Here is a 22,876-nt window from a genome sequence, read left to right on the forward strand (position 1 = left end):
CCTCGTCCGAATCCAGCTGCGGGGCCGAGTCGGGGACCCAGGTGACGCCGATGAACGTATCTTCAACACTGGCATCCGCGGTCACTGGGTCCCGAGGACCCAGCAGGGGCAGTGGGCCGTGGCGGGCGGCGGGCAGGGGTCTGCCCCGTCCCGGGAAGTCAGGGTGTCCACGGCACGCCCGCACCGACGCCCACGGCGCTGCTCCGCGCGCGCGTCACCTGTCGCTTCTCGGAAAACGCCCTGAGGCCGGACGCCGGGCAGAGCAGAGGCGGGCGCTCCCTGCCAGGTCCGCGCCCGGCCCCTGCGGTGCCAGCTCCGGTATCGGCTGTCGTTTCTCCTCCGCGGCTGGCGTTTCTCAGGACGCCTAGGGACAGACTTGCTGGAGGCGGGGGCTCCGGGCGGAGCCTGGGCGGAGCCTGCGCCGAGCGGGGCGGGGCGGGGTCGAGGGCTTCAGGATCGCGGAGCAGCAGCACCACCTGGCGGCCCCGGGGTTGCTCTGCAAGCGGCGGCTGACTTGAACGCAACTGGTGGGAAGCGCTGGGGTTGGGGACGTTTCTTGCCGGCCACACCCAGCTATCTCCCCACTTGGGATAATCCCTGAGCAAACCCGGACTTAGTCTGAGTAAGGCTCGGGTTGCAGGTGTCGGGGTCACTGGGAGCCCTGTTTGGTGGGTCCTGCCTTCCCTCTTAATGGTAGGAGGCTTTAGGCCTGTAAAGGTGACAGCACCTCCAGCCCACCCAGCACAGGCTCCAGCCTTCCCATCCTTAAGTTATTCAGGGGCATGAAAAGGCACCCTGAACAAGCACACGGAACAAACACACTTCCCCAGGGACAGCTGGGCGCGTCACACACTTCCTTCCTGGCTGTGGATTTCCGATGCAACTTATGGGACACCTGTGACATCGAGGCTGCATCGCATTCGGCCCTTACTTGTTGGGACTGAATGGGAAGGAACAGGCCTAGGTGTCTGGCCTGGCCAGCAAGGGCCCCTTATGTCCCCAGGCCAGCTCACTGCCCAGAAGTACTGGGCAGTGCCCCCAGGCCTGCGGGGTCCCCATACCTGGCCTTCTCCTCTGGGTGGAGAAAATGGAAGCAACTTTGCCTTATTCACAGAGAAACTGTCAAAGATTTATTTTTGCTAGATCTCTTCTTGTCCCCAAACTACGACAGCAAGGACACCTACCAGGCAGCTCCCATCCAGCCCCCAAGGGGGCCAGAGCCACGAATTAGAGCAGCTTCACCACACAGCTCAGCATGGTCACCAGGGAGAGGGCTTAGAGAGACACCACAGGGTGAGGTCGAGACGGCCCTGACCAGCACCGAGGGACACAGGCCCCTCCTGCTTGCCCCTCTGATCGCTGAAGGCTGGGCTCGGCCCTAATGCCAGGCTCTTAATCTGCGCCCTGGCTGGCGTCCACCTGCTCACTGCCCCTCACCCCGGCAGGAGGCCCACCTCCTTCTCCAGCAGCCGGCTGACGGTGCGCAGGGCCAGCGGCAGGGCCGTGTTGGTGTCGCGGTGATAGCGAGGCTCGGACACCTCTGTGCTGGGCGTGAGCACAAACTGGGCCACACTGGGCATCTTCAGCAGGTTCAGCAGCTCGGTGGCCCGCGTGCGCACGGCTCCCATGTCCTCCTCACAGGGCACAGAGCTCATGGCCGGGCTCTGGGCTAGCGTCCTCATCTTTGACAGGAACAGAGAGACCCTGGGAACAGGGGGGCCTCAGCCAGTCAGCTACAGACGCACCCTTCACGTGGCAAAGGGTTTCGTGCAGGGGCCCCACCACCCAGCTAGTGAGGGTTGAGCTCGGAAAAGTCGGGGGGGGGGGCAGTGCCGACTGCACACCGCCTGCATCCGACCCAAACCCTCGTGCTGCTGACGCTGAGCCCAGGCTCTGGGCCGGGGTCCCCTCCGAAGCCACTTTCCTGCCCTGTGTTCCCACCCTCAACTGGCACCTGGGGATCAGGTCTTGGCTCCGGGAGGCCAGCTTGGTCAACGTGGTCATAAGCGCAGTGATGACCTGCGGGGGACACTTGGGAAGGGTGGCGGAGGGGCGGGACTGGGTGACCTCAAACAGCAGGGCCTCCAGGGCTTCGAAGAACTTGTTGATCTGCTCCACGGTGCACCGCCGGTCCCAGCTCACCGACAGGTACTCGCCGATGGCCCACACCTAGGGGACGCCTCGAGCGCCCGTCCGGAGCCCTCCCTGAAATTAGAAGCTGGCCGGTCTTACCACGGAGGTGAGCAGGACGCCACCGCTGCGCGTGCTGCTGGCGCTGCCCGCGAACTCCAGGAGCTCCTTGGCCAGCTCGACCACCAGGGCGGGGTGCCGCTTGCACAGGGCCGGGAACTGGGAGCTCAGCACACTGCCGGGAGAGGACCCCCGCGGTCCGCTGCATGCCCCTCGCAGGCCCCGGGCCCACAGCCCATCCGGGAGGGCGGCGGGCAAGCCTCTGGGCACCAGGTGGGCACAGAGGTAGTTCTGGCCCCTAAAAGAACCTATCACCCCACTGGGGAGGGGCTGGGACCAGCCCTGTTCTTGGTCCTGGGCTTGAGTGGACTGGGGATAAGCTTGCAAGGAGCAGGCCCTTAGACAGGGAACAGATAGTCTGGAAGGCTCTGTGGAAGAGAGACTTGGGCCAGTGCTATCGATAACAGGCTTGCAGGAGGAGGGGAGGACACGAGAACATTCTAGATTTGGGATGGAGGGGTCTGTATGGCGCCGAGTCTGAGCCTGGGGATGGCGCCGGCAGTGACAGTGCTGTAGCTGAGGACGAAGTGGGGAATAGGCATGTGGCAAGCTAAGTGCAAAGGCCAGTGAAACCAAGATGGGCGAAGCCCCATAGGTGGCCAGCAGGGGACCCACCTGTGCACGCGGGCTTCATACTCTGGGACCTGGTAAAGCGAGTCACTTCTCTCCAAGATCGCCAGAGCCAGCTGGTTGGTCAGGGCCCCGTCAGCGAACTGGGGGTCCAACATGAGAAACTCAGTCGCACCCCCAGCGAACACCATCTCCTGCCACTCTCTGCCCCCTGCCCTGGACCGGGGGACGGGCTGGCCAGGTGGGACCCTGGCTGGGGCCAGAGGTGCTGGCCTTTGCTCTGTGACTCTCACTGATCCCCAGCTGAAACTCTACAAAGGTCAAGGGTGAAACCACACCGGCCCCCTGCTGCGGGTGTCTAAGAGCCGGGGGATGGGGGACCTGGGCAGCAGGCTCACCTGGGTCACTGCCGAGAAGAACACCTGCAGCAGGGTGGGCACAGCCTCGGCACACTGCACCACCCGGGCACAGCTGGCCATGGGCTGCAGCAGCTGGTGGAGTGGCGCCAACCTGGGGGACACACGGTGTCCCACTGAGCACCCGCCCTGCCCCTACCCCCCGTAGTGCCCAAGGACACGCTCTGAACCCGTGAACCCACGTAATCCCACAGGCCAGGGCCCGCGGGAGGAGAGGAGGGTGCAAGTGCCACGGCCTGGACCAAGTCCTGAGACCAACTGCTCCCATCAAAGGAGGTCGCCTGCCACCATGCACATCTCGTGCTCCCGAGCCCCACGCCCCTCATCAGCCACTCGCCCCTCAGCAGGGCCCTGCTCCCAGGGGTCGAGTGGAGGCGTCTGGGGTGGGAGCCTCCTGCTCCTAGCGGGGCTGAGCCTCGTTTCTCTGTCTGTAGAATGGGGTCACCACGGGGCCTACCTCGCAGGGTTACAAGGACTGACCCGCGTGACTGAGAGAGCCGAGTGCTGGGCGCTGTGGCCAGTGCCTGCTGGAGTCGGGGTGACCCAGCTGTCTCTCTAGGTCAGGGTGCTAGGCCTGGGGGTGGACGCCAGGGCCCAGCTGCCCTGGGACTGCGCTGCGGCCACACACGGGCCTGCCCCAGCAGCTCCTGGCCGAGGGACCCTACCTCTCTGCGGTTCCACTGGCCTTGGCACGCAGCAGGTGTTGGAGGAGACCCTGGAACTGCGGGTCCCGGGAGGCCTCCAGGCAGCTGGGGGTCCGGAGGGAGGCGTCCCAGAGTGGCCTCTCGGATGCAGCTGGGGACAACCTGTGAGTGGACACATGCCTGAGGCCGGGCTCAACGTGGGCTCTGGGCACAGGCCAACCGAGGCCCGACTCGGCCCCGCCCTCACGGGCACCATTGGTTGGAGAGAGGAAGGAGCCGATGTCACCATAACATCACAGCGCCCTGACCCAGTGGTGGGCCTCAGGGTGACCAGAAAGGGCCTGGGAGCCCAGCACCTGTGGGGGGTGGGGAGGGGCCATGAGGGGCCACCACTGAGTGACGGACAGGCGCGGGGCTCCGGGCTGCCATCGGAGGCGCTGAGTCACAGGCGCTTACTTTGCAGAACACAGAGCAGCCAGGGGAGGGTCAGGGGAAGGGGAGGGACACAGTCAGATCGGTGAGGAGAAGGGCCTGGGCACGTGTGACCAGGTGGCGCCCCTCAGGCTCACCTGAGCTGCAGGTCCAAGGCCGCCGTCAGACAGGGCAGGTCGAGCAGCGCGTGGAGCATTTCCACGGCGGTGGCGGCGTCAAGCAGGGACGGGAGGAGTGCCACGAACTCGGCGGTCAGGGGCGGGCTGTTCCAGGCCAGGAACTGCAGGGAGAGGCGGGCGGCTCAGCGGGACCAGGAGGCTTTGGTGGGGCCACCGGCTGGGCGCCGGCCACCACCGAGGGAGGAAGCAGGCCACGACCTCGCCGCTGCTGTCACGGGCGTGCTGCCGTTGGCAGGGGCGTCTGCAGCGGCCCCCCCACCTTCTCATTCGTCACTGTGACCCAGGGATCCAAAAATACCCCGTCCACTTATTTTATTCCACTATTCTTTCTGCTTCTGCATCCACTTTTGTGCCGACAACTAAAGCATTTCCACTTCGCTGCAGCCTTTCGCTCTGATTAAAGGAACCACGTCTCCAATTGATTTTGAAAAGACTGCCCACTGACCGCCAGTCACAGAAGACACATCAAAAGCCAATGACACCGAAGGGCTGACCACACCAAGCAGAGCTAGATGCTAAAATCTGTACAAACTTGTGAGAACTAAGCCACAGGTCAGGCCTCCTGAGAGGTTCAGCACAAGGCTCTGCCTGACGGCGAAGCTGTTTGCCCGTGACACGGGGACACCCTGGGATGCCCCGCACCTCGCCCTCTGCCCTGCACTCCAGGTCACCTGCCCTGGGCCCTGTGGTCACAGCCAAGACTTGCCTGAGGCCCTGCGGTGGAGGGGAGAGCCCGGGACACTGTCCCCCAGCCCTGCCCCCTCCCCCGGCCCCCCACTCTGGCCCGGGAACCAGCTTGCGTGCCTTGAAGAGGTTGGGGAAGCTCAGCTTGAGGACGCCGAGGCTCCTGCCGAACAGGGGGAGGCTGTCCCTGCACAGCTGGAGGAACTCGAAGGCCAGCTCCGGGCTGTGGAAGTGTTCGGAGGGGACCCTGGTGAACAGGTGCTGGTACACGGCTCCCGAGACCACTGCGGCCGCCTCTCCTGAAAGGCACCATGTCCGTCAGGCAAGGCCGGCAGCAGCACCTGGACCTCGTCGTGACAACACCTCTGCCGCTGGTCAGGGCCCCTCGGAGTCTCTGGCCGAGTGTCCACGGCCGTACGTGTCTCTAGGCCACCGAAGGCTCTGAGGCGTCCACTCGCAAGAGAAAAGCTGAGCTGTCCTCAGCTCCCCAAGGCGGCTCTGGCTCTGCGCACAGACCAGCCACTTTGGGGAGCACGAAGGAGAACGTTCTTTAGAAGCCGCTGGTTTCGTGGCACCTTCCACGAAACTCTCGCGTTCTTACGCAAATGGAATTCTAAGATCGACAAGGCTGATGACACTTCAGTTCGCTACATAAATCCATTTTACAAGTCCCAGCCCAGCGAAGCAACGCCAATCTGAAGCAAGGAAGGGGAGCAGCGTGGAGGGAAAGGCTGCCCTTGACCGTGAACTGCTCTGCTCCCCCCGCAGCCCTGAGCTCAGCGCGTGGGACCGGGGCTCACCGTGGTTCAGGAAGAACTGGGCGAGGGGCAGCAGCGCCCGCACGTGGGTGGGGTCCTCGCACAGCCGCGCCTGCAGGGCCTTCAGGCAGGAGAGGGTGCGGTACAGGAAGGAGGGGTCCTGCCTGCAGAGCACGTCCAGCACCAGCACGGCCTCCACCAGGCACTGTGGACACAGAGGCCATGCCCAGGGGGAGCAGGCGAGCCCCTGGCCACCCGCCTGCCCCGCCGGCCCGCCCGGCACTTACGGCCTTCTGCAGGTCCGCGTCCCCCTTCCTCAGGGCTCCTGGGGGAAGGAAGAGAGTCACTTGTTTCTGCTCCAGCATCAGGACAGCAGAACGACACAGTGCGCTGTGCTCTGGAAGCTCGAGAAGGGGGCGGCAAGCCAGCCACTGGGGCGGGGGGCACGGCAGGGCCTGGCAGAGAGCTGCCCCCAGGGAGGATGAGACAGGACTGACGCTGGGGGACACAGCCCCCGAGAGCCCAGGGATGGCGTCGGTCCAGTGCTGAGCCCCTCGGGGTTCATGCCTGAAAAAAAGCCCTCGGGGAAAAAGCAGCTGCCGGGGCTCCGGCCTCCTGTGAGCAGCTGAGGTGTGACCTTGAGGGAGAGGGGACAGCACCCAGGGACTCACGTCGGTTACTCTGCTCGATGAGGCGCTGGCAGTACTCGAAGGCTTTCTCCCGCAGCTGCTCCTGCGGGGACAGCAGGCGGCTGGCGGAGGAGGCGGCAGACAGCACGGACAGGGTGGAGCCCTCCAGCTCCGACTTGTCATCTGCAGAGGCGTGTGAAGGTGCACAGCGGGGTGAGGGTCAGGCTCCACACACGGAGGCTGCCCGTCTAGGGGCCACGAAGAGAGCTGCCACTAGGGACACCCGAAGCGCTGGGCCCACTGCCCAGTCTCATGCACCAGCCACGTTCCCGGTCACTGGGCACCCGCAGTGCAGCAGAGGGCTCTCCCAGTGAGTCACTTGGCAGAGGAGGAGCTCAGGGACAAGGCCCGACTTAAGTGAGCCCTCGGACGTCTCTGACATGTCTGGAAGGGCCTGCTGGGGCCACCGAGTCTCAGCCAAGGTGGCCAACGTCCCCCAGGGGCGCCCTGGGTCCTACCCGCGTCCGCCTGTCCCACCTGCGTCTGGGGCACCCAGGCCCTCGGGGCTGTGCAGCAGCCACGCCCGAAGCATGGAGAAGGCCTGCACGTTCAGCCACTGGTCCTCTGTGAAGTGCTGGCCCGTGGACAGCACCGTGAAGAAATCCGTGGCCACAGCCCCGTCCACCTCGGTGATGGGGCCTGGCTGTGGGAGGCAAGGAAGACCAGGTAGGGCAGCAGGGTCCCTGGGCCCCCGGACTAGGGAGGGTGTGGGGGCTGAGAGTGGGAGCGTCCAAACTCTTCTAGAACTAAGACAACCCCCCGCCGCCCTTCGTAGAGGCATAAGCACTGGCACTGGAGTTGAGAATATGTTCCTCCGTCAGATGAGGAACCCTCGCCAGGAGGGTCCGGACCTCAACAGTCACCCAGAGAGTCATGGGCTGTGGGGTTGTGACCCTCTGGGACCCAAAGGTCCCCCTCCTCCAACCAAGTGGAGACAGGAAAGAAGGACTGTTTTGGAAGCAGGGCAGGTGGCAGGACAGGAAGTCAATGGGGTCCCATGGGCAAGGCTGGCCAGGTGGCCCAGGGACACCGAGGAGCAGGGAGGTTCTGGGCCCCTCCGCCTCACCGGCCGGGCCCTGGGAGTGGAGAAGAAGCCCCCGGACGAGTGTGTGGGCCCCTGCTGGACGCTGGCGTAGCGCAGCCAGTCCACCAGCCTCTTGTTCAGCAGGCGGGTCTGGTCTGCAGAGGGAGTGGGGACAACGCCGCGGGGAACGAGTGAGACCCCACGGACTCAGGCTGAGCGGGGCACTGGCAGGTCTCTGTGGAAAATGAGCAGCCCTGCACAGAGCTCCAGCTCTCAGGCCCCGCTAGCACCCGCTCAGGCACAGCGACGCCCTGCTCCACCTCCCTCTCCGCGTGGGCCTCTCCAGATGGTGGGTACCTTCGTGGAGGCTGCCTGGGGCGAGGCTGGTGACCTTCGACAGGACTGGGAGGAGGGGCCTCAGACTGGGCCCCTCTGGCTGCCGGCTCTCAAGGACTTTGAAGATGCACTGGGCCACATTTCTGACCTCCTGCTTTCTGTCCCCCTGCAAATCAAACACAGGTGGCATGGGAAGGCTGACTTGCTTAAGTGCCTGAAGAGACACGTCATTTGGTCTGAAAACATCTGGAAAGGGAACTGTCAAATTCTGAAGCTTGTCACTCTGCTAGCAGCATTAATGCCATAATGCCACCCCTTATGGGTATCCGGGAATGTCACCAGAGCAGACCAGGCCCTGCGGCCTGAATCAGCCTGCGCAGAGTGCTGGCTGCCTCCCCGGGGACACGTGGGAAGAAGGGAAGATGGGAGAGGGCGGGGTCAGGTGTTTCTGCTCGTTATCGATGCGTCTGAGTGTTGGCAGGTCCTCGGCGGCCACTGAGACTGGGGAATGGAGGGGACCCAGCTGAGCCTGCCCACGTGGGGGCCGCACACCAGCCTGCTGCTTCTCGGGCCCCAGGGCCACCAATGGCAGGTGGCCAACCTAAACGGCGACAGGTGAGCTACCTGGGCCAAGAGCACAGAGGCTACCAGGCTCAGCTGCCGCGTGTTCTGGATGTGGTCGCAGGACAGGTTGAGGCTGTCACAGGGTGACCTCTCTCTCAGGATGGCGGCGCAGAGAAGCTGGAGCTGCTCGGGGCACGTGGGCAGGCAGAGGGTGGTCTGTAGCAGGTCCACGCATGTCTTCTCCAGCCTGGGACAGCAAGGTCACAGCGGGCAGCCGGCATGTCACACCACTGCAAGGGCGCCCAGCACCCAGGGCTCACGGTCACTCCCCTCTCACTCTGGAGAAGTGGCCTTGGTCCCCTGGGCAGGTAGAACGGACTTTTATATTTGAGAACCTTTAGCACTGGTTTAAGTGGACACAGATCAAACGCCAAAGGTTTGTGCCCGCCTGCCAGGCGCTGATGTGGCATTCCCATGGCGGTGCCTGTTAGGAGCCCACCCCGGGCCTGCCACACCCACAGGTGAGCACGCTCACTTCCTGTTATATTTTGTGGCTGACACGATGAAGAAAAGCCTCTGCAGGGTGTCAGTAGCCTCAGGGCCTGGGTCCTTCTGCAGCAGCTTCCTGAGCCGGGAACAGAACTTCTGCAGGTCCTCGTCCTGGAGCTCCCTGAACAAGGACGACATTGTCAGCAGCCTGGCACCAAGAGACCTTGTCGAAGGACTCAGAAACGCCACCCTCAGCTGGGACCGAAGGACTGGCGGCCGCAGGGAAAACCCCCACTGAGTAAAGAGAAACCTGGGCATCACAGGACAATGACCCCACCACTCATAACACCGCTTGTGACAAATGAGCTGACTGGTTCCTTGACCTGGCTCCTTTCCCTGGGGCTTGGCCACCCATGGGACACTCCTGTCCCCTGCCGGACAGTGCTGTTGGGGAGATCACCTCCGCCACAGTTTACAAGGACAGCACACATTATTAATGGGGACTCCACACATTCAGATTTTGTGGTTCCAGGAACAAAAGAACTAAAACCAATTGGGTTTAGGAGTTGAAAGGGAGATTTAATCTGAAATAAGTTGCTTTTCAAGAGTCCTTCAATGAGTCTTTAACTTCTGGGAACGAGTTAAATATAATACATTAAAGAGCAAATTTTATGACACTTGTAAGGTAAGCCTACTATAGTTCCTCACTCTAATACGTAATTTGCTAATGAATAACGTCTATTGAGCATCGTCAACATGGAACACATTGAACAGTCTCAAAATGGAAACCTGTTTTTAAGTTTTATTCCAGTCCAAAAAGCAAGAAAACGTAACATGCCAGTGAGTCACCGTATTAGGGACTTCTGGGGGACTCTTGGAGAAGGACCTCTCTGTGCTATGACCTCCGTGGGGGCCACCCCGCAAAGCCATGACTGAAGTCCACTAAACCTACTCTGGACTCCTCAGATGTTTGAGCTCTGGAATCTAGAACCTTCTTTGACAAGAAAGTTTGATGAACACATGAAGGTGGGGTCCTGGGACAGCTTCTTGTGTTTCCTGTTCTTACTAAAAGGCTGGCAGACAAATACCAATGAGCTCTCCGCCACTGCCTTCAACCTTGAACTCCTGCAGGCGCTGAGAACGCGCACGGGCCCTGGCCCCGCTTTACTCCTCTCAGTGGGCAAGTCCTTTCTCCTCTTGCTTCTGACCCTCTGCACAGGCCCTCTACCTGAAATACCCTTGACTTCTTCCCTCGCTGGTTAACTCCTCACTCACCCCAAGTTTCTGGTTAGTTGTCCGTCTGGAGACCCCCCCTGACCTCGCTGCACACCTCCCTCCATCCACCCCCAACCCAAATCCACTTCCTTTACCTCTTCTTCAGCTTACAAGAGATGCTTCTGATAACCTTTTCCAGACTTGCTTTCCGTCTCTGAAAACTTTGGAAATTAAAATTCACTCCAAATCCTAACTCCCAAACTTCAGCAATATCAAGTACCACCGAAAATCCCACACTTAAAGTAAAACATACTGAAAGCGAGTAAGACTTCAATGATAGTTACTACTTTCCTCAAATCCTAGTCGAGAGAAATTGTATAACTTGTACATTTTACTTATGGATATTGAAACACACACTACCCTCAATCTGCCCACCCACCCGAGACAAATAAATAAGAATTTAAATAGTGAGGGATAGTCCTTCTGCCTTTTATTCCACAAACCTACATCTTTAAGCATTAAGGTGAGCTGGGAGAGCTAAATTCAACGGAGTTCTGAGTGGGTCTCAGTTCTCACGGCAAGACCTTTGCGGTGAACATGCCACGCACTGAATGAAATGGTAGGATTTAAAGATATCTATTATAACTTAATACAGCCCCTCAGTTCAAGTGAACTTGAACTAGAATATTGGAACTTGAATTAGAATACGGGAATATCCGTCCCATATTGAAGGAAACACAGGCTCTGCTGGAACTATTGGGAGATGGGGCTGCAAATCCACCATGCACTCTCTTGCAGATTTTCAAGGGTTATTTTCACCGCAGATTTTTGCCCTGTTTACAGCCTTTAGAACCTAATCTGCATTCAAGGTCTTGCTTCACTATAATCACAGCAGCCTCAAACGTCCTAATCTTTTCCACTAAGTGGTCTCGCTCAGAATCTAGTGTTTTTGTTTGTTTGTTTTTAAGTTTACCATGAGCTTGTGGTTCTGGTGGCATTTTCTTTTCTTAAACAGGTAGTAGCATCAAGGCTTAGACTGATGGACTGGGGTTTTAGTTCTAGCCTACACCTTCTGCTGTCTCCCATGATTGGTCAGTTGGTGAGGAAGGTTAGTGGGAGTCCAGAGCCATTTCCGGGCCAAGATGGTGGGTAATTTCTCAGCCCACCCACTGCACCCGCAGGAGACCGTCTTCCTAAATCACACGTTCCATGGCCCCCCAAAGCCCTCAGATGGCCTCAAACTCCTGAGTTCGCCACGGCTCGATCCCAGCAGGCTTTCCAGCCCCTTTGTGGCTTTGTGCTCATGACTCTGGAGCATGACAGCTTCTGGCTACCCCACTTCCGGTTGGCCTCAGGCCAATCTGCGGGGTCCCGCCCCACTTTTTTCCCACTTATTCTTCGAAACGCTGCTCAGCTGCCACTTCCTCCGGGACCCACTCCACTCTCCCCGGACCTCCTCACCCCGGGTCCGGCCGGCGTGGCCTCCCCGCCCCCGGGTCTCTAAGGCGAGTCCAGACGGGCTCCTCGAAGTCGCCGCGCCCAGGCCCCGCTCTGAACCCTACCACCAGGCGCCCCGAGGGAAAGGCGCGGGCACCTGGCCTGGCGGAGCAGACTCTCCGCCCCCGCCGTGAACATGCCGCCGCCAGCGCCGAGCACAGACGCGGCCCGCGCGCTCCGGTCGCTCGCGCTCCACCAGCCCCAGCTCGTAGCTTCCGGGTCGCGTCACATGCCGCATCACGTGCGGCGTCACGTGGGTAAGGCGGGCAAACCGCCGACCAATGGGCTTTGCGAGAGCGTCTCGGGGGCGGGGCGGGGCCGTCTGCGCTCTCGCCGCGGGTAGGGTTCGGCTCCTGAGCGCCTTCGGGGTCTGGGGAGCCCAGGACCCCGGAACCGAGGCACCCTGGAGCCCGAGGTCCCCGCGCTCCGGGCCCCGAGACAGCTGCCGGTGGACGCCGGGCGCCCGGGCGCCGCCGCCCCAATTCCAGGTGGTTTCATAAACACAGCGCCATTGTGTGCGGGTCCGGTGCTCTGTACGCCTGAAAATATTACACAAACCCTGCGGCTTGCGGGCTGGATTTGTGTCCAGCAGTTGGCAAGGAGCAGCTACAGCACTTAGCAGGTTTATTTTTCTTCTTAAAGCTTCCACTTATTTAGCACCTATCATAGGCTGTACGTGCTGATTTAAAATATCTCACTCAATCCCTACCATAACACAGGCTATCGGTATCTCTATTTTACAGTTGAGGCAACAGGCTCAGAGAGGGGGTCAATTTCTAGTAATTCTAACATGTGTTGGGCACAGTATTTTTACCCTGCAGACTGCCTGGTGGTGACAAACAGGGTGGTAAATGCTGTTACAGCCTACACTGGGCAGGATCCTACAGGAGGGAGACTTCTGGAGGGAATGGAGCCTAAGGTGAGCCCAGAGGGCGTCAGATGAAGGGGCGGGGCAGGGCAGGCCTAGCCGAAGGTACTGAAGGCTTCCTGTGGCTGAAATGCACCCGAGGGGGAGCCTCATATTTGGCAGCCAGATAGAGAATGGATGGTGGGGAGGGGCGGGAAACGGGAGGCTTGGTGCAGGAGAGAGAAGAGTGGCCCCAGCTGCGCCAAAGCCATGAGGATGGAGAAGTGGGCAGGTTCAGTAACCACTCAGGGGTAGGATTTGTAGGACCTGGTGATTGATGCATTTGGGGGCAGCAGGAGGAACACGGAAAAGTCAAAGGCAACAGCAGGTTTTCTGGTTTACCAGGTGGCCCCGTTTCACTGGGCATTGGTGCGGGGAAGGACACGGAAGTTTGTGGACTCATTCATTCAACGAAGGAGCAATGGCTGAGTGCCCGGGCTGTGCTAGGCATTGTTTTGGGTTCTGGGGAAGAGTGAACAGGAGAGGCCAAGCCCCTACGCTCATGGAATTTACAGCCAACAAGACAATTATCAAAAACATACAGTCATGCAGAAGCCTAGTAGTGCCACATGCTAGGGAGAGAAGATGAAGCAGAGAATCATGCAGTGGGAAAGGCAGATGTCCTTGGGGTAGGGTGGGGGGAGGGAGCCCGAAGGGATAAGCAGTGAGGAGACAACTAAATGGAGGGCAGGAGGGGGATGGAGGGAGGCTGGACTGGGCTCTCACCTGTGGGAGTTCCGGACGCGGTGGTTTCGAGATGCCCCGATGTCACCCAGCTGGAGGTGCTGAGGGTGACTGGTGCTGAGGACGAGGAGGTGGGTGCCAGTGGTGGTGAATGAGGCCGTAAGCGCCACCGCCCAGGGAGCAGGGAGAGGGAGGAGGGCACCCCAGGAGCCCGAGGAACTGCAGGAAGAGGAGGGAGACTGGCCAGGGAGCCGAGTTACAGTCTTTATGGACAGCCTGCGCGTGCTGAGCGTGCAGCAGTGACCTCATCCGCCCTGGGGCACAACTCTGAGGACAGTTTTCTCATCATTTGAAGAATGAGTTGTCTGAAGCTGAAAAGTGGGTTAAGGTACCCAAGGTCACAGCCCTGCACGTGGAGGAGGGACGTGACCCGGGGCTTGGACTCCGGGTCAGTTTTCGTAGCCACTCTGTCCCCTGCCAGCTGAGGAATGGCTCCAGAAGTGGGACGAGATCTAAGGGAATGTGGTGCCTCAGGCCACGCGATGCAGAGGTTGAGTTTCAAGTGCTGCTGAGAACCTTGACAAATGATGTTATTTGTGACAAACACTCATTTTTAATTACATCCCAAGTCAGCTGTCGTCTATGGGAAAACACCCAAGCATCTTACGATGTGGGAACATGGCAGGCACTGAGAAGCCACAGCCAGTGACATGCATATGTCACTGAATCCACAGAACTCTGTGAGGCAGCGGGGAAGAAATGGAGCTTCTCGCAGGTTCAAGTTCTCCGGCTGGACTTGAACCCACGTCCGTCTGACTGCAGAGCCCATGCCCGACCACCTAGAACAAGGGAGGCCAGAGACAAGCAGCACGAAGGGGCCGAGAATCTCGTGTAAGAAGAGCTGGCAAGAAGGGCCTAGCACTTCCGCTCAGGGGCTGCTTCCGGTGGCTGCGAGGACCCACCGCCGCAGCCGTGGGCATTCCGGAGTGGGGAGGCTTGCTGTGTTCTCTTCGTCCCTGCGGATATGACATTTGGGGAACTCACAGGGGTTGGCGAGTCCAGGAAGTCACAAGGGCCTTCGTGGCCTTTGTGTTTGCTTCTTCCCAGGAGGGAGCCACCAAGGACGAAGCGGGAAAGCATGCTTTTTCTGTTCAGGAATGACCCCTCAGGGTCGGGGAACTGAAGGCCATCTGCCCGTCCGTCCGTCTGTCTCTCAGTAGCCACTCACCCACAGGACCACACAGAGTCCCCGTGTCATTTCTTTAATATATAATTTTATTTCTGGTTATAGAAACAAATGCTAAGAGGAGAAACAAAACTTCCCCATCCACATACAACAATTTAATAGATAAAAGGACAGTTAAAATAAATGAAAAACAAAAGGTAGAAATTTTAAACTTTGTTATAGCTTTAAAACATTAACGTCTGATACAATTAGAAATCACATTCAGATCTCAAACTTTTAAAAAAAAGTATGGCTCCTTATTAAAAAAATACTGTATCCCATTTGAAATGGAAACGCAGGCTGGCCCGGCCACTGTGGGCCTCTGGTCTTTCCTGGTGGCGCTGGCCTCTAGCCACCGTGTCGGGGTGTCTGCGAGCCTTCCTGGGTTTCCCAGACTAGATTTTACTTACAGGTGAAACACTGCAATATGACCTCAACTTCACATCCAAGGCTCTAGAACCTAAATTTCCACTTTATAGGATACCACTGCTTTTTAAAGCACTGATTATTAAACGTATTGTAAAAAATACTTTAGACAGCCACTGTAAAAAAAAATTACCCATGCTCACTCACTCACACACACACACACACCCCCCTAAAAGTACCCACCCCCCAAATTATCTTTACAGGAGAATCATGGTCAGAGAGGAAAAAAAAATCTCAGTATTGGGTTCAAACCCCCCTCCCCGCCACGCACCAGCTGCTGGGGCTGGACTCGGCTGAGGTGAGCATCCGGGACACGCTCTGTGGCCCCCACCCCCATCCTGAGAGAACGTGAGCGTGTAAAAGAACGTGCACCAGGGCGGAGGGCAGGGCCGAGCTTAACATTTCGGTTTCAAATCCCATTTTTACTGATTAAAAACAAAAGTCTGGACCAGTTAACCCCAAAAGGCTAAGAGCGTAAGAAGCCACAGGCTCAGTTTAACACCCTGTAGGTCATGCGGGGTGTGGGGGGGGGAATCTATTCAGAGTCACAGACGTCACCCCAGCTCCGCCGTCACGCTCCTCAGGGCTCAGAAGAGCAAGTCCTAGTTACCGAGGGGAAGAAAATTCTTGGCATAAAAAAAAGCACAGCATCTTTTTAATGCGCTGGACCACTGAAACATCAACCAGGACGTGTCACAGATCTAACTGGCTCTGTCCCTCTCAGGCCTGGCCTCCCCCGCACTTTTTATCATGCCTGACACAGAGGAAACTAGCAATAAACATTTCGATGAATCGAATTAGCAAACTATTCCAGGAGAGAGAACCCGAACAAAGAATGGCGAGCCAGGATTCTTCCAACTTTATTTCGGCAGAAAGGTGAGGGTGTCTCCTTGGTCACCCTTGGAGGTGACTGGGAGACGGAAACCTGGAGAAGCTGACATGAAGCCGCCCGCTCATCGAGGTGGGTGGGTGGGGGCTGCGGGGGCCCAGGGCAGCCAGCGTCCGCCTGGTCAACCGAAGTAAAGCGCCGGGTTTGCTGCCTCCCACTGGCCCCCAGAATTCTGACAAGTGGGCTGCAAAGAACGAATGACATCTTTGGGGTTTCTCCCTGGGGGGCAGGGATGCGTGCAACGGAAGTGGTCGCTCCTTCCAGAGTCGTGAGCAGCCCAAATGGATGACCCCAGGCTCACAGATTCCAAGAGGTTTTCGTTTTAGTCCTGCGTGAAGATGCGATGCAGCTGCTCGTCCCCGGTGGCAGGCGGAGCCGCGGCGCATGCTTAGTCCCTCTCCTGACACTGCTCAGCCGCACGAGGGAGTCCTGTCGCCAGCCGGGGGGGCTGAACATGCCGGGGACGGTCCCGCTGCTCAGGGCAGCAGCTCTCCAAACAGCGAGCAGCTGGTACAGACATTCGCTCTGGTCTGACGGAAGCAGGGGGAGGTCCGTCAAACAGAGACGTGAAGCCTTCTGCCCTGTCACCTGTGTAACTGCCTGGTGCCCCCAAACCTCCTCACAGCCCCTAGGGGGACCCAGCGCAGCCCCACCTGGCAGCACCCCCAGTTATGCCCAGGGTCCCTGCTCAGCTGGCCTGGCCCCTCCACGCCGGCCCCCTTCCGGACATGGTGCGGGCAGGTGGGGGAGAAACAGCTTGGGAAAGGGGGGCCGAGACTAGGCCAGAAAGAGCCCTCAGCTGGGACACCCCGCGAACAGGCCTGTGCAGCCTGCGGGGAAGAAGGCAGCTCAGCAAGTGACGTTTCCTTTTACCTTAAAACTCTTTTCCCTAAACACAGTCAGTGAAATGGGCCGAGTTTTCATTTTAGTCAGAGGGTCGTACCCCCAGATCTCCCTCTTTGAAGCAGCTATAATTCCCGGGGTCGGGCTACGGGGAGGAGAGGAAGCAGCTGTCAGAACAGACGATGGTGTCCTAGGACCCTCACACAAACAGGACGCCTGCGTCGCCAGGCAGACCCCAAACCACAGGCCGAGGGGGACGGCGCCACTCGCCACCCCCGCGCGGGCTGCGGTGCCACCGAGACGTCCCGCAGGCACTGAAGGCAGACCCTCTCGGACACCAAAGGTAGCAGCTTTCGGTATGAGAAGAACAGGCAAGGAGCAGAAGCCTGTGCATGGGGAGGAGCCGCATCCTGGGCGGGTTTAAACCTTAACACGCGGAAAACAAGGCCTTGAGGGAGGAACTTACGAAAGGAAAGGAATCTGTAAAGTACAGGTAAGCAGTCTGAACGTGAAGGACAGAGACTGAGTTAGAGACCATCCTCGTGGCTAAATTCTGTCCTCACCTCGAGCCACCGCCCTCGGGGCCATCCGAACAGTCCCATCTCCATAGCAGCACATCTAAATATTTAAATTATTCTTGTTAAATAGTATTGCTTCCAGGCAGAGGTATCAGGCCGTGAGAGGCAGCGGGAGCGCCCCCGACCCCGGGCGGTGGCCGCTGTGTGGCCCCGAGTGGACGGGGCTCTTGTCCCTGGTAGAGCCTCACCATCGTTTTTGGTAACTTACTCTAGAACAAGCAGTGCACGGCGACCCGGCGTCGAGGGAGGCGGCCCGCACGGCCACCTTGGGCCCTCCCCGGGGGTCTGCGAGCCCTCGGAGGCGGGTGCAGCGGACCCCGAGATGGCAACAGTCCAACCCTGACGTCACCCAGGGGCAAAGCGGAGCTTGAGGCTTTCGGGGAAGAACAGCTCATCCACTGTGGCCTGCGCTTACCTCTACACTGAAAGCCCTTTTCTGCTCAGACACGGTCAACTACGCTTTCGTTTGCTAAGTGTGGTCTGCTCTTTGCCTCTAGGAAGTAAGACACTGACCCCGGAGCCAAAGAACAGCTTTCTCCTCCTCCTGTACTCTGAATTACCAGGCACGGGGCTTCTGTCCAGAGACAGAGCTGTCACGACCCCCCCTGCAGACGCACAGCCCAGCGCCCTGCAGAGAACTCTGTCGGCAGAAGTAGGAGCGTTAGCTGAGCGACACCCGTGATCCCTAACCAAGCTTTCTCCAGGACCGGGGAGGTACAGGAAAGGGGCCAGAAGCCCAGTGGCCACCATCCGGGCAGCCTGGGGGTCAGTGAGGCCTCTGCCCTCTGGCTGGGGGAGACTCGCCATTCCCTCTGAGCTGAGAGTCACTGAATTCTCAATTTAGTGACTCTGAAAACTGTTTTCACCTTTTTCCTTTGGCTTGGCTCTTAAACAGAGGAAAAAAGAAAATGCAAACAGCAAACTCCAAAGACGAACAAAGCAGACCGGGGAGGAAACCCTGAGGCCCGCGAGGAGGGGGCAGGGGGGGTCTGGGCAGCCCCTCGAAGGCGCTGCCCGGAAGAGCTCGGTGAGCGGGGGCTGCACGAGCGACAGCAGGGACCAGAGCCCCGGCCCCTGCATGACGGGCGATGCTGGCACCGTCCCGGCGGCGGGGCCTCGGGGACAGGCGTCCGCGGTCTCGGTGGGAGACGCTTGGCTGCTCACCGACAGCTACCTCTGCAACCACCTTCCCACGCACAGCGCGTGCTCTGCGTTTGGCATCGGTAGCTGTGGCCGCGAAGCCACTCCCCTCTTCACGGGGACGAGGAGCAGGTTCTCAGACCCCCGAGGCCACAGCGACATGATGGACTGGCTCTCGCTCTCCCCGACCCTGGCTGGGGGCAGCCCGCCCCGTGGTAGGTCACAGGCCACCAGACTCTGAGGGCCAGGGCCCGCCAGTCACTTGTGGCCTGGCACTCCTCCTCCCATCGACGAGTTTCGGGGGACACCATCGCTTTGTCAGCAGAGGCAACCAGGTATGCACCTCCTTGGGGCACCACCATCCTGGACCTCTGGCTGCTGGACCGAGGACAGTGCTGGCCATGCCAGCAGGCCGTCCGGTCGGATGACCAAAACCTGTCCAGGAACGCAGTGTCTGGGGACCCGCCTGCCTCTCTCTGCCCTGGCTGCAGTCTGAGCTGTCCACACTGAGCCCTCCTCCCCTATCCTCAGTCCGCAGGAGCTGAAAAAATACACAAGCTCCCCACGTGGCAGGATGTCACTGACTGACATTCTGTCCCCACCCCCACTCCCTTCCCCTCGGACCTCTTCCCATGTGGCGGCATCGGCACTGAAAATGGACAGAACACCAAAACACCTCAAACGTCAGGAAAAGAAAAGGTCAAAGCCAGACCAACTGGGTCAGGCAAACACCTGACAACATGCTGTGGCCAACGGCCCTGTCTGTCTCTGCAGACAATGCCACTTTCCCAAGAGGCAAACCTGTGGCAGTCACGCTGGCCCGCGAGCAAATGTACCTACCCGAGGAGGAGCCCACATGCAGCCGGGCTGAAGGCTAAGCAGCAGGTGACCCCAGAGCCCCTCGTTACAGACCCTCAAAGGTGAGGCCCAGACACGGAACCTGCCTCCGCCCAAGGCACCGGTGCTGCCAACACACACACACCAGCTGCCGTGTGGAGAGAGTTTATGTGAAATGACACAGCATGTCAACGAGGGATGGAGCGCGCTTCACCAGCACGGATGGGTCGCTGCGTCTGAGGACGGCACGCCGGCCGGCTGCATCCTCACCCCGTTCCTCTGAAGCCTCGCCGAAGGCAGCAGGTGTGGACTTCACAGAGAGCTTGTCTCCCAGGTAAGTTTGGTGCCACAGAGACGGCTGGCTTGGGACTTAGGAGCACAGAACAGGTGTCTCCCCTGTCCACGTGGGAGGAGAGGGGCTAGAGGACGCTTTGCACTTGTCCCCAGCGACTGACGGCGGCGGCTGTGTGTGGGGACAGCGCAGAGAGACGGAGCTGGTCGCCCCTACCCTGCCCTCCGACGGGCTCCGCTGCAGCGGGGTCACGCCCGGCACACGAGCCGCTCCCGCCTGCACGGCCTCGGAACCGGGCCCCCCGTGCCCTTCCCTCTGCGCTGGCTCCTGTCCCGCCTGCGCTTCTCGGTGACCGCAGAAGCTACGGGTGTCTGGGTGGTGCCGCCACGGGGGCTCAGGGAAGAGCAGGCGGCTCTGCAGGTGAGATGCTCATGCCGAGGACAGGCTGTTTCCGAGGCCGTTCCCGAGCCCCGTTTCGTTTCGTTTCGTGGTGCCCCCCACCAGAACTAATGTAGGCGTCCGGGGCGGTCAAAGTCACTTTTCACAGACACACTTATGCTTCCTGAGAATGTTCCCCGAGAAAGCTGCAGGACGACGGCCTGACCCCCAGTGGGTGGTGGACCGGACAGCTCAGGCTCGCCTCCTGCTCCGTTGACAGTGTCCAGTGGCGCAGGGTCCTTCCTCAGGCAAGCCGGTGCCACCGGCCCGGAGCGCACTGCCCTTGGCTCTCGCCATGTCACACAAGACCGGCAGAGTCAGCAGGCGCTGGGCCCCGGTGCTGGGCCAGAGGGGACGGCTCCACCTTGGCACAGCAGCCAGGCCTGGGTGGTGAGGACTTGGTGGAGCGGTGTCAGCAGTGTCCTCGGTGCCGCGTGGGCCGGGGCGTCAGGGCACAGGGCACAGGGCTCGTCCTTTCGTTCTTGGAGCAACGCGTCCGTGAACATCCACCTGTTGGCTGGGCGACCTCCATCTCCCGGCCCCAGCTGCCCGACTTCCAGGCCCCACAAAGCAGGTGCGGCCAGCACTGTAGGGAGGACACTGCAGGCCGCTGGCTCTGACCCGTCATCACATGGCTTTCTGCCTCGAACACCCACGCGGGAAGCTGGCGACCTCTCCTGCAGTTAGCAGACGGGAAGGCAGGTCTGCTTGTCCCGGAGACAGACAGGTGTCCTACAACTTGCAGATGAAAAGCTCGAAACAGACACTCCCTGCTGTGTCTGCCTCAGACCTACGATGAAGCCGCATTCCACGTTTCAACGAAACAAGAAGTATTTGGGGTCCGAAGCCAAGCCAGACCTCTCCCCATCAATTAATGCCAACCTGGTACTTTCCGTGTCACTGTTTTGGGGAGGAGATGTCGTGGGACAGTCTGAAACCTGACAGTTCTTGCCTTTCTCTGGCCCGTTCCCAGCCGACTACAAACGGGCTGATCCGTGCCCTTCCCCAGAAGGCCTGTCTGCCAGGCGGCATTGCTGTCCAGTCCTCCGGGGGCGAAGGCTGCTCTGGGAGCCTTGCTTCTGCTCGTGGCCGGGAGCCGTTCCTCGAGACGCTGAGCCAGCCTTGCCCCGACGCCTGTGCCAAAGGGCCAGGGAGAGAAGATAGTGCTAAGGAAGAAGGAAATGAAAACAAAGGAATCCCCAGAATCATACAATCAGCTGTCTGAACTCGTTTATGTGTTTTTGTTTTAGACTATAGCAGGGGCAGGACACAGATGACAAGGGGGACAAGTGTGTCCAGGTGCAGGTGGACGGAGGCCGCCCTGCCCGTTTGGCGCCGCGCTTCGGTCAGCGCGGAGCTTCCGCATCACGGCCTGGGCAGCAGCGGTGTCAGCTCCAGAATCCTTTTGGCGTGTGTCCCACTCCACCTCCACGCGGGCGACGTCACTCCCCGGTCCCCGGCCCCTGTGGGCCGGCTGCCGTGATCACACTGGGCACAGTCCCACTGGGCTCCTCCAACCGGGACCTTTTGACCTCGGGTTCTCCAGTGGAAGGGGCGGTGCTGGCCGGGGTGGCGGTGCTGGCCGGGGTGGCGGTGCTGACGGGGGTGGCGGTGCTGGCTCCTGCTGCTCCGGCGGCTGCTGGTTCCTCGGGCCCCACCTCACACACGCGAGTGACCACCACCGGTGTTGACGAGCTGGCCTGGGCCGCGAGGAGCTGCAGGGGGCTCGTGAGGGCTGGGGGCGAGGGGAGAGATTAACGTTGGGACACTGGTCAGGACCTGGCTTGTTCTGATACAGCCCAAGTCGCCAGAGCTAAGAAAATCACGGCGGAACCGGCCTCCCTGGCACTTCCGGCTAAAGCCACCGCAGCCCTGGGGTGCCAGCCCTGCGCCAGCTCCCACTTCAGCTGGCCTTTCTGTGGTTGGACTCCTGTGAGCCACCGCCCCCTGGCCCTGGCCCCTCTCTGCGCGAGAGGGCGCTGTCCCTGGTCCCCTTCGGGTCCTCCTTGCTCTTACTTCTCCCTGTGGATCCTCTAGGGACCCCGACGGCTCCCGCCCTCACCTCAGGCAGGTCACTGACAAATAAATGCCACCCGCCTGAAAACGGAAACCACTGCCCGCTCCACTCCACCCCACCCCCGCTCGGAGCTCCTGTTCAACGCCCTCCGGGACCTCGGACTGTGAGCTCGGTGCTGAAGGGACTTCGCTCCTTCCCGAGCGCCGGCACAGGGCGGGGGGCACAGCGGGCGCTCACACACTGACTGCACCGGCCGCTGGTCTGGTCAGCGGGCAGCAGCGTCCTCCCGCCACACCGACTACAGACTGAGCTGCACACTAGAACAAGCGTGCGGAGGTCGGCAGGGCCTCACCGTAAGCGCTGCTGGCTAAACTGTTCGTGGGGACAGAGTGCTTTCCGTTCTGAGTGACGGCCCGGACTGGGAGATGGTGCTGCCCGATGGTGACTGGCGTGGCCGGCTGTAGGATGGTGACCGTGTGTCCAGGGACCCCAGGGGCCATCTGGCTGGCCACCGTCTGGATGACCCTGCTGGCAGTGGGGATAGTGGCGAAGGCGATGGTGGGCTTCTCTTCCAAGCCTGCGGGCGGAAAGTGCGTCAGAACTTGGTGGCCAGGGCCGTCTGTCACCCGTGCTCGGCAGGACGGCTGTCAACGGGGACGCGACTCGTGGCTTTTAAGCACTGACACTAGGAAAACACGTTGGTTCTCAAGAGAGAAATCCCACTGATGAGCTAAGTTTTGAAACGACCAAAAAACAATTAATAGGGTTTTTAGTAATAAATGTAAATACCTTGAACTTTAACAAACCCAAATATAATTCGAGAAAGAAAATACGTTATTTGGAATGAAGCGAT

General features: G+C 60.0%; 2 protein-coding genes and 1 long non-coding RNA gene across 7 annotated transcripts in view; 1 reads left to right on the top strand and 2 right to left on the bottom strand.

The window, feature by feature from the left end:
• Positions 1-1,107: 1,107 nt before the first annotated feature.
• On the bottom strand, positions 1,108-11,999 carry AP5Z1 (adaptor related protein complex 5 subunit zeta 1). The gene is made up of 17 exons (XM_039878809.1): positions 11,845-11,999; positions 9,082-9,216; positions 8,607-8,793; positions 8,004-8,148; positions 7,689-7,801; positions 7,100-7,265; positions 6,605-6,745; positions 6,221-6,258; positions 5,976-6,138; positions 5,296-5,474; positions 4,450-4,592; positions 3,902-4,042; positions 3,219-3,330; positions 2,866-2,963; positions 2,233-2,365; positions 1,955-2,169; positions 1,108-1,704 (listed from the first exon to the last, which is right to left on the bottom strand). The coding sequence occupies exons 1-17, from the start codon at positions 11,883-11,885 to the stop codon at positions 1,434-1,436; spliced, it is 2,421 nt and encodes an 806-aa protein (XP_039734743.1). The 5' UTR covers positions 11,886-11,999; the 3' UTR covers positions 1,108-1,433.
• A 161-nt stretch (positions 12,000-12,160) lies between these two features.
• LOC120615657 (uncharacterized) lies at positions 12,161-17,628 on the top strand. 3 transcript variants are annotated; one of them, XR_005656331.1, is made up of 3 exons: positions 12,161-12,369; positions 12,491-12,666; positions 17,513-17,628. It is a non-coding gene; the product is annotated as an uncharacterized LOC120615657 (long non-coding RNA). The 3 variants fall into 3 exon arrangements; XR_005656330.1 differs by lacking the exon at positions 17,513-17,628 and adding an exon at positions 13,968-15,077; XR_005656332.1 differs by lacking the exon at positions 17,513-17,628 and adding an exon at positions 13,000-13,594.
• Positions 14,596-22,876, bottom strand: part of FOXK1 (forkhead box K1) — a 63,743-nt gene continuing 55,462 nt past the window's right edge. For 2 of the 3 annotated variants that reach the window (XM_039878816.1, XM_039878829.1), the window contains exons 8-9: positions 22,376-22,600; positions 14,596-21,741 (exon numbers count right to left, since the gene is read on the bottom strand). In XM_039878816.1, coding sequence (XP_039734750.1) covers positions 21,449-21,741; positions 22,376-22,600 — 518 coding nt within the window. In that variant the 3' untranslated portion in view covers positions 14,596-21,448. The remainder of the gene's footprint in view (positions 21,742-22,375; positions 22,601-22,876) is intronic. The other variant, XR_005656326.1, reaches the window with a different exon arrangement.

This window comes from Pteropus medius, unplaced genomic scaffold (genome assembly GCF_902729225.1).
Source record: "Pteropus medius unplaced genomic scaffold, Ma_sr-lr_union100, whole genome shotgun sequence".
NCBI lineage: Eukaryota > Metazoa > Chordata > Mammalia > Chiroptera > Pteropodidae > Pteropus > Pteropus medius.

What these genes read in the sequence shown, in the direction of transcription:
- AP5Z1 (XM_039878809.1), bottom strand. Translation starts at nt 11,885, where the DNA reads ATGTTCACGGCGGGGGCGGAGAGTCTGCTCCGCCAGGCCAG. An exon ending in AGTCTGCTCCGCCAGGCCAG is followed by an intron (nt 9,217 to 11,844) that starts GTGCCCGCGCCT and finishes GTCCTTGTTCAG; the next exon opens with GGAGCTCCAGGACGAGGACC. An exon ending in TATGAAGCCCGCGTGCACAG is followed by an intron (nt 2,366 to 2,865) that starts GTGGGTCCCCTG and finishes CTCTCCCGGCAG; the next exon opens with TGTGCTGAGCTCCCAGTTCC.